This window comes from Talpa europaea (genome assembly GCF_964194135.1).
Source record: "Talpa europaea genome assembly, chromosome: 6".
Lineage (NCBI taxonomy): Eukaryota > Metazoa > Chordata > Mammalia > Eulipotyphla > Talpidae > Talpa > Talpa europaea.
In genome coordinates this window covers 138,371,078-138,384,554 of record NC_140072.1, presented here as the reverse complement: position 1 = coordinate 138,384,554, position 13,477 = coordinate 138,371,078, and the positions used below count along the sequence as shown (strand labels likewise).

Below are 13,477 nucleotides of genomic sequence, written 5' to 3'. Positions count from 1 at the left end.
GAGAAGGCAGCGGGGCTCCTCCCCCGGGCGGCTCCAGGCCGGCGGCGCGGCCGCCACGAAGGCCTGCGAGGACCCGTGTCCGGGGCGGGCGCCCAGCCACTGCCGCGAGCCCCGGCAGCCACGACGCCCGTCCGGCGGGTTGGCCTGGGGTAACGTTGCCTCCGGGAGGCTCTGGGTGGAAGCGACTGTTCTTCTGCGTCACCTTCAGCTCCGCGGAGAGATGCCTCAGCTAAAGGTCCCGGGGCGGAGGGCTGCGCTTTCCTCTGTCCAGTGTCCTTGCCGAGCGCCCCTCAGCCCGGCGGCCGCGGCACACAGAGGCCGGAGCGCGGCACCCACCCTCACGCCCGGGCTCACACCTGGACACACCTGGACAGCAGCGCGTCCCCTCTGTTCCAGTCAGCCAGGCGCTGCCCCGTCGCCGGGGCCCACAGTCCTTCCCCATGTGCGCCTTGGGCTCCCCCAGACGACAGCCCCGCCCCCCGCCCCACCCCTGACACCCCGTGTCTGGTGTGTCCCTCTCAGCCACTCCAGGAGAGGGCCCCTGGGGGTCAGCGGCCGAGGCCCAGGCAGGAGGCCTGGATCTGGGGCGGGGCAGGTGCAGCCCATAGTCCAGGCTCCGGCCGGCCAGCGGGGCCTACCTTGGAGGACACGATCCTGTTGTCGGGGAACCGCTGAGGGATGTAGGCCTCGGTGCCGGGAGGGGGCTCCTTGTGTCCAACGTAGACTGTCCGGCTGTCCACCCAGTTCTCCTCACCCGTGCACTGCAAGACACGCGGGCATGAGGGCCGCACCCGGGGGCAGGAAGGGCCCCCCCCCCCCGTGCCAGTGGGCCACGGCCTCAAGCCCGCCGGGTGCCGAGACCCTGCCCCCGGGCCCCGGCTCTGAGCAGGGTCAGGGAGAGGCCGGTGCGTCATGCAGGTCAGTGACAACGCAAAGCCAGAGGCCTCCACAGAGCAGGCCAGTGGGGGTCAGAGCCCTGGGGAGGCCTTGAGTAAACCAGGAGAAACCGAGTCCTGAGCAGGCCCCGTTCAGGGTGTCGGTCGGGTCTCGGTGCTTGGGGCGCCGGGCACAGCCCCCAGGGCCGCCCCTGCCGGCAGAGCCGGGGACAGGCAATGGCTGAGGCCCACGGGGTGAGGGATGACCTCCCGGCCATGAGGGCCAGAGAACGTCCCTCACAGGGGGTGGGGGGGCACCAGAGGGGACTTGGGGGCCAGAGAACATCCCTCACACGGGGGGTGGGCACCAGCGGGCTGGCCAGGGCGGCCACACGAAAAGTGCCAGAGCAGAAGCTGGCCGGTGTCCCCCGCGGTCAGGGCTGGAGAGTGGGCAGGGGTGGCGGGCGGCGTCCACATCCCGCGTGCAGGGAGATGCAGAGAGGGGCCTCCGCTCCCCCAACCGCGGGCGCTGACCACACGCTGAGTACCCGGGGCTGCGGCCTCTGCTGACAAGAGGGTTTTTTTTTGTTTTTTTTTTTTTAATAGAGGCATGTTTTTTATTTGTTTGTTTGTTTGTTTTTGTTTTTTGTTTATACAAGCACTGGGTACAGTCAGAAGCGCGGGAGGGTGAGAGAATTCACCAGAGCCAGAGCGGGGAGCAGAGCAGGCAGAAGGACCGAAGGACACTGCTGAGGGGAGCAGCGGGCGGCAGGAGAGGTCTGCGCGCCATGCGGGACCCTCCTCCGGTGGCCGGGGAGCAGCCGGGGATCGAACCGGCGCCGCAGAGGCCGGGGGCAGCTTCGCAACCCAGCGCTCTACCGCTGCGCCACCGGGGAGGCCCTGCTGACAAGAGGGTTTTAAGCCCCTTTCTGCGCTGTTTCCACGCTGGGCGCCCAGGGCTGGCTGGGAGGCCGCGAGAGGCAGCCTGGCCCCGACTAGGAGTCGCCCACATGTCCGAGGTCGCTTCTCGGAACAGGCAGCTGCCGCGTGGTCACAAAGTTTAAAGGTGACCAAGACCCAGCGGTCAGGGGGCGCGGGGGGCCCTTGGCTCTGCCCACAAGTGTCACAGGCTGCGCCCCTCCTGCGCTGGGCCTGGTGGCTTCTGTCCATTTGCAAAAAGTTGTAGCGACAGCGGCGCGGGGGACACACTCTCTAAGAAAAGCGTGTCTTGGCAGCACTGCCCGGCTCCTCCGCCTGCAGGTCTTGGCACGACCGCTGGGCAGAGCGGGCGCAGCCCGAGGCCACTCAGCGTCTGCCCCGCCTGCCAGTCCCCGCCTGCCTGCCCTGGGCCTCTCCCTGCAGGACCCGCGATTCTCCGGGCAAAAGGCCATGGCGAGCGGGTGGCCCCGTGCACCCAGACACCCTCGATCTCCGGAGCAGGTGCCGCTGGCCTGCACCCCCAGCCCCACCGCCCCCTCCCCGCTTCCTGCCGCGCCGCTCCGCCCTCCAACAGCTTTCATTGGGCCGGTCAGCGCCACTTAGGAAGCTTTAAAAACATGAACAGGGCCTCCCCGGTGGCGCAGCGGTTGAGCGCTGGGTTGCGAAGCTGCCCGCGGCCTCTACAGCGCCGGTTCGATTCCCAGCTGCTCCCCGGCCACCGGAGGAGGGTCCCGCATGGTGCGCAGACCCCTCCTGCCGCCCGCTGCTCCCCTCAGCAGTGTCCTTCGGTCCTTCTGCCTGCTCTGCTCCCCGCTCTGGCTCTGGTGGATTCTCTCACCCTCCCGCGCTTCTGACTGTACCCAGTGCGTGTGTAAATAAATAAATCTTAAAAAAAAATAAAAATAAAAACACGAACAGCCAAACACAAGCCTGACTGGAAACAAGCAAAGCATGTGGATAGATGCGGAGGCCACCAACAGGCCAAGACGGGCAGCAGCAGGACACCCACTCTGGGGACCCACACCAAAGCCCCAGCCCGGCCGCAGGGTGGGGCCGAGCCCAGGGGAGGCAGGTGCTGGGCGGGCGGGGCTGCTACAGGCCCTCCACAGTGACCCCGTCCCCCAACCCCGTGCTCATCCACAGGCCGAGCCTGGGCCTCTGCACCCAGAGCAGCCTGGACACCAGATGGCACCTGTCCAGCAAGGACATCTGATGGGTGTCCAGGGGTGGCCGCGCCTGGGGACAGGTGCCCTGGGTGCAACAGGGTGGTCCCCAGGAAAGGGGGAGGTTCCAGGTTCCCTGCCCCACCCAAGGGAGGGTGGAGCTGAGCAGGAAGAGGAGAAGCTGCAGAAGAGACTGAGGAAGGAGCAGGATGGAGCCAGGAGACCTGGAGGAGGCACGTGGAGCCTAGAGACACGTGAAGAAACTGCGCTTGTCTTTTGGTCGTGGACGGGGTGACACAGATGTGGGGGAGACCCGTGGGGAGGTGACCATGGCAGCTTTTATCTTGATGTTGATTTTGCCCTTTTCCTTCCGGGCTTGTCCGGTTGTTTCTGACCCTTTTCTGTGGGTCCCACTGGAAGATGCCCTAGACTTGGGGCAGGCTTTGGGGCCTTGCTCTGGGCCAATCCCATATGGATGGACTTTTACCCACGAGGGGACGGGTCACTTTGGGTGCTTCACTTAGAAACTAGACTCTTTGCCTTTCCTGTATTGTTTCCTAGTTTTATTAAAGTTCCTTCCCATTAAAGTCTCATGTTTTGTGTTGATGCGGCGGATGGCAGAACCCATGTAGAACAGGCAGGTTTGCGGGGTTTGGGCTGCCCCTCTCCCTGTCCTATAACATGGGGTCGCCTCCTCTCCCGGCCCCTCCCCCGGGGGCCAGCTCCAGGACGCAGCCTGGGGCCCGGGAAGGCTGGGGCTCCCCGTCCCGCGAGTAGGCCCATGTGCCCAGACTCTGTCCACGTGGCTGACTGGCTGCAGGCTTGGGGCCCGCCGAGCACCCCTTTATCGGAGCCCGGTGGCCGGCACCTGGCCCTCGTGGGCTTCTGCCACCCAGAGGCCGGGCTGTTCCACACAGAGCTGCCTGCCAAAGGCCAGGCTCCGTTTTCACATAGGATGCCCTGCCCTGAACTGCTGCCTGAGTATAAGGATGCCCCGGCAGGCGCCCCCGGGGTCTTCAGGCCCCTTCCAGAGCGCAGTGGCCAGGCTGGCGACAGGTCAGGTGTGCCCGGGCTGAGGGTGCCCTCCGGGGCGGCATGCGGCCCCCCCACCGCCAGGGCACCCACCCCGGGGGCCCCACACTTCCTCAGGACGCACTCCAGGCCAGGCGTCAACGAGGAGGAGCCGCAGATTGACGCACCCTCTCGCAGATTGACGCAGATTGACGCACCCTCTGGGTAGCTCAGAGCACCTGACCAAGTGCCCCAGGCGCCTCCACCCCCACCCTGGCAGCCAAGCTATGAGGCCGGAAGCCTGGGAGGCCGGGAGGGGAGGCCGGGAGGCGGGAGGCAGGAAGACGGGGAGGTGGGGAAGTGGGGAGGCCGGGAGGCAGGGAGGTGGGGAGGCTGGGAGGCGGCGAGCCTGGGAGGTGGCGGGGCCAGGAGGCTGGGACAGCAGGGCTCCCTGCAGGCAGGCTGGCAGCTGCACCGTCGTCGTGCCCAAGCACCAAGGCTCAGCCTCCATTCCTGCTCACACACGTTTCCTTCTGATTTGGTAAAAAAGCTGATTTTATTTCTCATTTTGTATTTTGTCTCCGAGCACACACGCGGCCCGTGTCCACAAGGCCGCAGGCCCCTTCTCACCCCTGAGCAGCAAGCGCAGAGGAGCCCAGAGAACCCGCGGCTGCAGGGCGGGCCAGGCTCGGGGCAGCTCCGAGGAAGGGAAGGGACACGCGCCTCTGCCTCTGCGTCCGGGCGTGGGGAGGGGGCGTCTCCGCCCGCGTGACACCCGCTCTGAGGCGCCAGATGCCCCACAGGACGGCTCAGACTGGGGGCGGCTGAGAGCCGGGGCTCTGCTCCCCACCTACGTCTGCGCCTCAAAATGTTCTTTCTCCAAGCGCGGCTTTTAAAGAGCCCCCAGCCCAGGGGCAGGAGTGGCCAGAGCTGGTTTTGAGATAACACCGCGGAGCAGGTCAGAGGAGAGCGGAGCACACCGTTCTCTGCCAAGGGCCCGCCCGCCCCCTGCCCGCCTCTCGCAGGGCCCCCACCTCCCGGCCCCCAGCACTGGGCTCTGGCCCCCCCAGGCCAGAGGGAGTGGGAGGCCCCATCCCCCCCTCACCATCCTCTCGTGGCTCTCAGAGGCAGGGGGCGGGGCCGGGGCAAGGGAAGAAGCACCCACCTCCGCGGCTTCCGCTTCGTGCTGAGACCCCAGATGCCCGGGACTCACCAGCCAAGACTGGGCAGGGCACGTGTACATCTGGGGTCCCGTGCCCCAGCCCCCACAGGGCAGTGGGGTGCAGCCCAGGGCACACACACCCCCCGATCCCGGCATCTCCACACAGAGGGTGTCTGGGGGGCAGGGGCGGCGGAACCTGGCCGGGGGCACTGGCCCACTCGCCCGCTGAGTCGGGAGGCCGCCGCCCCCGGACAGCAGACTCGGCTCCCTAAACTGTCCCGGGGCCGCAGGAGCGGCCGCCGATTACTGTGGTTGGCGAAAGCAGGCAGGCCCAGGGCCTGGAGGGGCGGGAGCCCAGGTCTGAACCCAGAAGCTGCCGGGAATTCTGCCTGGGATCGCCGCCGGCCCCCATGATCCATCCCAGGCAACAGCCCAGGGCCTTCCCCACGCCCTGCCCCTCCTGCCCCCGGGACAGCCGCGCCTCCAGCTGGGCTGGGGGGGGCGATGCCTGCAGGCAGCGGGTGCTGGGAGTCAGCTGTGGCCTGAATTGGCAGGGGGCGGTTGAGGGGGGGCCTGGCTCAGGGGCTGGAAGAGCAGGCAGGGTGGGAGCGGCTGCCCGGCAGGTCCAGTGCCAGGTGCCTACCTCCTGAGGGGCCAGCGACGGGCACCTGGCCTTCAGGGGCGGGGTCAACGGGCATCGCAGGAAGCAGCATCAGCAGACAAGCAGCGGGAGGCAGGTGTGGGCCCCCGGGCCCTGGCCATGAAGGGGACAAGTGTGGCCCAGCTGCCCCTAGACAGGCCGGCCCTGAGGGCCTCGCGCTGCACTAGCCCAGACACAGGGGCGTCGCGTGGGGGGCCCGGTGCATCCTGCAGGCCCCCGTCCCGGTTGAGAGGAGGCAGTACGGCCCACAGGGCTCTGTGGGGGCAGAGTCCCTGCTCTGGCCTCACGTCGCCCTGTCCACAGCAGCTGCAGCGGCTCCGGCCCAGGCCCCTGCCCAAGGCCTGGTCGCACACTGGGGGATCTGCACAGTGCGGTTCTCTATGGGGGGTCTCAGTGGCTCCCTAGAAGCGCCCCCATGCCCCCAATGGTGGCAGCAGAGTGTGAAGGCGCAGGTCTGAAAGGTGGCACCCGCCTCCCGTGGGGACGGGTGGGCCACGCTCCAGGCCTGCAGGCCAGGGCAGCTGCCCACGGGCCAGGCTGGCAGACCCCGGCGCTGAGTCTCCCTGGGGGACAGGAGGACAGCCAGAGGCTGGGCTGGGGTGGGGGCTCCGGGAAGAGGGCGCATCTAGAGACAGACGGTGGCACCCCCCTCCCCCTGGTGTGCCGGGCGCCCCAGCCTGAAAGGCTCTTCTCAACGCCCCAGGGCTGGAGCGGAGATAGAGGCCGTGGGGGGCAGCCCTGGAGGCGGAGGACAGGGTGGCCTGTGGCCTTTTCCTGATGGGAGCAGCAGTCGCTGCCCCTGCTGTGCCCTGGAAGCCCGTGGCCTCGGCCCTCCAGGGCACGGTGGTGGACAGGCCTCCCCCTGACCAGCTCACGCCTGCGAGGAGCAGAGGCCCCGCCCCCCCCCAGCCAGGCCCCCCACAGGAGGTTCCGCCCCTTATCTTCAGAAGTTGGGGCGCAAGATCCCGGTCAGCGCCGGTGCTCTCCACACAACTGTCCCAGAAGAGCCCAGAGGGGACCCCCCTCCGCAGTGGGGACAGGGCTGCACCCTTCCCTGGGAAAGTGGGCGACCCAGCTGGGCAAAAGGCCGTGGGAACCGCCCTCAAGGAACCCCAGAGGGCCGCCAGCCACAGGGGCAGGTTTTGGGGTGTGGGAAGCACTGCAGCAGGAAGCTGGACACTGGGGGGCGGGGGCACCCCACCTGGCCAGGCTGGTCCCCCAGGGGGGCTGGGACAGGATCCCCTTTCCTGTCTGCTGGGAACGAGTCCTGGGGAGGCCCTCTCCTCCACCCCAGAGCCAGCACCCCTGCACCCACACTCTCCACCAGGCTCCACGACCCAGGGGGGTTCTGAAGACCCCCACTTTCTGCCACCTCCAGAGTGAAAGCAAAACCCCAGACATAGGGGTGGGGGGCAGGCCCCTAAATCCCCTCCTGCTCCCCTCTTCCCTCCCGGTCCCCCTCCTCACTGGGAAGACGTGAAACCCCACCTCAAGCAGCGGCTCCTTCTCCCCTTTGTTTTGACTTTTAACCACCAGCAACTCCAGGTGGGGTTCCCTGGCCCCCACTTCAGGCCTTTTTTTTTAAAAGAAATATTTATTTATGCATCCAAGATCTGGGGTGCAGGCCAGAGGTGGGGGGTGAGAGGACTCCCCAGAAACAGAGTGGGGAACAGAACAGGCAGACGGACCTAACACACACTGCTGAGAGGCGCAGCGGGAGGCGGGAGGGCTGCCGCGCCCTGGGGGTAGCTCCCTGGCCAGGATGGACTCAGGCCGCAGTGCTGGGGACAGCTTGACCCCTGCGCCCCCAGGGAGGCCTCTCCTTAAGTCTCCAGTCTAAACCAGAGGCTCTTACAAGCTCCCAAGCTCGCAGAAGTGGAAAAGCGGGTCTGGCTGGGAGGGGGCGGGGGTGGGGCCTGCCGCTCTGTTGGGGTCTTGGGCTCAGAAAAGAGCTGGGGTCACACAGCACCCAGCCCCCCCCTTCCTGGGACTTGCGCTGGGCCCCGGCGGCCTCAGGGCCTGGGTCTTCCATGCTGAGCCAGGGCCACCTGTCCCTTCCCACCCCAGCCACCAGTGACCCCTGACCCGCACTTCAGCACAGCCTGCCCTGCCCCCAGCCATGCCCGCAGACCCGCCAGCGCCGGGGGGCAAGGAAGTGAGTCCAGGCCCTCCCGGGCCGCCCGGGTCCCAGGCAGGTGCGGGGCGCAGGCTCGGCTCCTAAATGATTCCCCCGGCCCCGGCCAGCCAGGCCCTGTCCCTCCCTCCACGCTGAGCACGAGGATCGGGCTGCCCAGCCCTGGGGGGTCTGCGCCTCCAGCCCCTGCCTGGCCCTTGCGAGGCCCTGGAGCAGGCGGCTCCTGCGAGGCAGGGAGGCCCGGGGTGCGTGTGCCCCAGAAACGCCGGGGCCACCCTCTGTTGTGAATTTTTCTATCACCTCCAAGGATTGCCTGCCGGGCAGGGCGCCGGGCGGCTCCCAGGTGAGGTGTGACGCTCGACCGGTGGCCGGTGACGGGGCTGGAAGCCCCAGGGGCCACTGAGCCCCGCGGTCAGCGCGCAGCCACGGCGCCCACCCTGAGAGTGGAAGCCGCGGCTCCCGGGAAAGGCTCCTCAAAGGGGTGGCACACCCGCCGCGGGCAGGCCAGAGAGAGGGCGGAGGGCACCGCTGCAGGCCCGCCAGACGGCCTCCGGAGGGCCCTGGGCAGCCGCAACGAGGGCCTCTGCCCAGCGCCGGTCTCCACTCGTGCGGGCCGGGGGACCAGGGACCCGCCTCCCGGCGCTGCCGGCAGTCACTGGGCTTTGAGCAAACACTTTTCACAAATAACAAACCTCTCGAAATTCTCTTCCTGTCTCCGGGGCGGGGCGCAGGCACGTGTCTGCAGCTACACCCCCGTGCACACCAGCCCCAGCGGCCGGCCCTCCCCACCGGCCCGCCAAGGGCTGACCGCGTCAGGCTCCCCCGGCCTGCAGGCCAGGGCCCTCACCAGACAGGAGCGGCTGGAGGACGCCAGAGCCCGCGCCGTCGCCCCCAGCCCGGCCCTGCAGTGGGAACCTGGACGCCATGGAGCCCGGCGGCGCCCAAGGGAGGGCCTGCTCCCACGTCCACGCGAGACCCCTGACCTCCTGAGACGAGGCCCGTCCAGGATGACAGCACAGGGGCAGGGCATGGGCAGGAGGGGGCGCAGGGAGGGGCCCCCGCGGGGGGGACCAGAGCAAAGGCAAGCAGGTGGGCGCTGCCCTCGTACAGGGACTGACCTCTTCCCACTCCACTCAAGCCGCGGGAAAGACTTCAAGGCCTGCCATGAGGAGGGTCAAGGACTGGCCTCTGCCAGGGGAGGGGGAGCTGGGCCTTGGGCCTCCCTGGATGCCCGTGGCGGGGCTGCTCCTGGCCTGACGCAGGCCACGGCCCAGCACTGCCGGGACAGGCGTCCCCAGGGACGCGACAGGAAGTGGCCTTGCAGACAGCGGGTCCAGCCCTGGGAAAACGAGAAGCCAGGGACCGAGAGGGCAGGGGCAGGCGGTCAGCACGGGCGCCCTGGGGGGCTTCCCCCCCCCCCCACCGAGGACGGGTCCAAGAGCCAGGCATCACGTGACATGTGTCTGGCTCAAAGGCCCCTGGAGACCTCGGCGTGTCCCTCGGGGCCCCCGCGGCGGCTTGCAGTGACCTCGCCCAGAGAAGAGGCCCATTCAGGGTGGATGCGCGGGGCCACCCGTGCCAGGAGCTGCTCGCAGGCTGCGGGGGGAGGCTTGGGGGACAGAGGCCTGGCCTGGAGGCCTGGCGGACACCTAGCAGGGCCCCCAGCTGGCGGCAGCAGCCAGGAGGGAGGTGGAGGGCGCTGCCTGGATGTCCAGGCACTGGCTGTGGGACGTCCCTCCCCACTGGGGGCTGTCGGAGCTGCCCCAGGCAGTGTCCCGGCATCAGTACTGCGGGTTGAGCCAGCCTGGCGGGCCCTCCACCAGCTCATGGGCACCCACGGGGCTCACTCCAGGTGAGCCAGGATGTGCCAGGATGGTGGGGGCTGAGCTGGCCCTCGCAGGGCCAGGGAGAGACTGACCCCCGTGGAGGACACTGCTCTGGACAACAGGGGCCCAGAGCACGGCCTGGCGAGAAGTCGCCAGCAGCCCAGATGCGGGTGCAGCGGGTGGGCCCGGCCCAAAGACTGGGGCGCCCCAGGAACTGCAGCCCTGGGCACCCACAGCCCAGGCATGGTGGGTCGCGGCCCAAGGCCTCTGGCCACCAGCACACGCAGCTCCGCCCTGCAGGGTCCTGGCCCTCGCCTTCGAGCAAAGCAGGCGCCTCGGGCAAGGAGAGTCACCCCCACCGGCCTGGCCACCGCACGAGGTCTCGGACACCAGCCCCCAAGCGAAGGTCAGGGGCCCCGGCTCAAGGTCACCCACATTCCAGTCAAAGCCACTCCCCACCAACTGCAACCGCAAGGAAACTGCGCCATCTTGGTCGAGAGCAGCGTGAGTCTGGGCTTGGGCCCGGCCATCTTGTCCTCGTCCCCTCGGCTGCCCGAGGGCAGGCCCGTCGCCCAGTGGAATTACCGGTTCTCCTCGCAGGAGACCGCCTGCTCCGGTCAGCGCCAGGGTCCAGGAGCAGCGGGGGCGCCCAGCGGCAGCAGAGAGTCCACCAGAGGAGCCCCAGGGCCCACAGGCTGCACCCCACACGCTCCTCCGTCTCAGCCTCTGACCGGCGGCAGCTGGAGCGGCTCAGCGCTGGCCCAGCAGCGGCTCCAGAAGGCCCATCACAGGGCGGCCAGGAAAGAATCCAAAATAACACAGCGCTTGATGTCTTTCAGCAGACAGGTAACCTCACGCTGGACACTGACCTCCGTGGCCGGACACTTGGCACTGAGAACAGAGTCCGAGGGGCCTTGCACACTGAGCCCGGCCTCTGAAGGCCTCCATTTCCAACGGAAATCCGAGCGTAACGGCTTGTTTCAAAGCAAACATCTACCTTCAGAAAGGAAAGAAGTTTACGTCTCAAGACGTGTCCTAGAAAGCAGGCGCCGTGCAATGGACGTGGGCAGGACTCTGGAAAGGGCACAGCTGTCCCCCGCCCGGGGCCATGAGCAGAGGGGTGGGGGCACGGCTCGCCCCACTTCGGGGCGTCATGAACATGGGGGGCACGGCTGGAGCGAGCTCTGCACCTGCGCTGCGTGAAGGCAAGTGCAATGTTCCAAATGGAAACGGGGAGACAGGGCCAATCAGAGGTTGTCCAGGCCTACGCGCTCCCCGAGAGCTTGCCCCGGCCTGGAGGGGGCGCCTGCCCCAGGGCCTCCTGCTTTGCTGTTTTGCGCGTCTCCTCCCTGGTCCCCTCTGGGCCCAGTGCTGGGCTTACGGCCGCAGACACCCAGCCCATCCCGCCACGTGGTGCCCGCCACAGCCTGCATGGCCTCACAGGGCCCCGCGCTCTCGGGACCACCGCCGGGGCAAACTTCCTCGCCAGGCCCCAGTTCTGCTGACGCAGAGACTGCACCCCGGCAAGCGACACTCCCAAGTGGGCACCTGTGCCCCAGGTGGGCGCAGCCAGGGGTGGCGGTGCCGCCCCGATGCAGCGGATGGGCAGACAGGCCCACCGGACAGAGCCCAGGAACCTGCGGGGAGTCCCCCCTACTTGCTCTCTTGGCAAATGAACTGGCATGTGCTCCCCTCCCGTCTCTGGACGGGAGGCGATGCGAGCGCTCCATCCATTCCTTGGAAATATTTTTAAAAGTGTGCCAAGCCCCCTCCAGCACTCTGTGGCCATACACCCCGTGTCACGTAGGAAAAGGGCTCTGCGCCCCGCAGCACTCGGGGAGGGGGTGGCCCTGTGGACCTCGGCCCTCCTGCCTCCCGGGGTTGCCCAGAGCCACCCCCCGCCCGCAGCCTCGGCAGGGGCTGAGAAGACCTGGCAGCCCTGGCCCCGCGGGCAGGAGCGCTCCGGGCACATCAACTGTCGGGTGTGAAACGCGCCTCTGGAGGCCGCTGGGAAGAAGCGGGAAGACCCAGCCCGGGCGGCCCGTCCTCCCCTGCGGCGCCACGGCCGCCTCCCCGTCAGAGGATGGCCAAGTCGCCAGCGCAGAGCAGGGCTGCGCCTGGAGAAAGTCAGGTTAATTTAACCGCAGACGAACGAGCAGGTTGAGGGCAGACGTGCTGAGGTCGGCAGACGCGGGGCTGGGGCGCGACGGGGAGACATGACGCCTGGGGGCCGCACGCGGGCCGGGGAAGCTGGTGGTGAACACTGGGGACCCGGCTGGAGGAAAAGCTGGATTCTAGGGTCCAGGACCACAGCCGGGGAGAACGTGAGGACGGGGTGACTGGTCCCCAGCGGCGCGCGCCTGGGGAAGCCGTGCGGGCGGGCAGGCGGGGGCAGCCGGGGTGTCGGGTCAGCCCAGGCAGCGCCCGCTCTCCTCCCAAGGGGAACTGAGCTCTAAGGCCAGTGACCTGCGCCCCTGCCCCCATGGCGGGAAGGCGGCAGACACAGGCCCGGCCCTGGCCCTGGGGGAGGCCCGCCCTGCCCTTCCAGGAAGCCGCTCTCCGGCTCCAGCCAGGTCTTTTATTACAGAGGACAAAGGTGGCACCTGTGTGTGCTCCGCTGGGGGCACAACTGGACCAGGGCCAGGACCCGCCGCCTCGCTCCCCCACTCCCGCCAGAATTCTCAGGTGCAGGTGACAAACTGACCTCCTGGGCCACGACGGGGCACAGGTCAGTGTCGGGGAGGAACCCGTGGGGGCCTCCTGGGCGGGAAGAGCCACTTCTGCCCGCCGGGCCGCCCCTGCCAAGAGCCTCCTGCCCGGGCCGCGGGGAGCCGCCGGGAGCCTGCCCCGCGCTGCCTGCCCCGCACACCTGTGCGCCCGCACACCTGTGCGCCCCAGCCCAGCCCGCGCGCTCGGGGCCAGGGGCCCCCGCGGGCCGGCGACTCGCGCGCGCCCCGGCCTCCGCTGATCGCTCGCGGGCTGCGTGGGGGAGACTCGGAACTTCACTCGGGCTCCGCGGTGCTGGGACCCCGGCGACCCCGCCTTCCCGGCACGAGCGGCCCCGACGGGCGGGAGAGCGGCCCGCAGCCCCTCCAGGAGCGCGCGCCGGCCCTCGCTGCTCTCCGGCGGGTCCCCGGCGAGCCCGGGGCCCCTCGGCAGCCGGGGTGGGGCTCGCCCCGCAGGCGGCCCCGGCGCCCAGCGCGCCCGGCCCCGGGGGACGGTCCTCGGCTCCGCGCAGCGGCCCCGGCGCCCGCGCCCCCCCGCCCTCCCGCCGCCCGCGGGGCACTCACGCATCTGTGCAGCAGCGTCCGCGCGAGGCCGCAGTCCATGGCTCCGCCGGCCGCGCCCGCCGCTCAGCGCCCCCGCGCCCGGCTCGGCGCGCCCATGGGCCCGGCCCGCTGCGGCCGCGCGCCCCGCCCCGGTCACGGCCCGGGCGCGCGGGGCGGTGCGGGGGGCGGCCGCGGCCCCTCGGCGCTCATGCCCGGCCGGCGGCCGGGGTGGGTGGGCGGCGGGCGGGCGCTGGCCGCGGGCGCTGGCGCCGGAGTCCGCGCGGGGCGGCGGGCGGGGAGCGCGGCCTGCTCGGCGCCGGCTCCGCTCGGCTCTGCTCTGCCCGCGCGCGGCGCTCCCGCCCTCGCCCTCGCCCCGCCCGCCGCCCCGCCCCGCCCCGCCCCGCCCCGCCCGGCCCGGCCCGGCCCGGCCCGGCCGC

The 13,477-nt window shown here is 69.5% G+C and overlaps 1 protein-coding gene across 2 annotated transcripts in view; it reads right to left on the bottom strand.

Moving 5' to 3' along the window:
• ATP11A (ATPase phospholipid transporting 11A) overlaps window positions 1-13,100 on the bottom strand; it is a gene marked incomplete at both ends in the record, with an annotated part of 45,447 nt that extends 32,347 nt beyond the window's left edge. For both annotated transcript variants that reach the window (XM_084235503.1, XM_084235504.1), the window contains 2 exons: window positions 639-761; window positions 13,062-13,100. In XM_084235503.1, the coding sequence (XP_084091629.1) occupies window positions 639-761; window positions 13,062-13,100 (162 nt within the window). The remainder of the gene's footprint in view (window positions 1-638; window positions 762-13,061) is intronic.
• Between the last annotated feature and the right edge of the window lie 377 nt (window positions 13,101-13,477).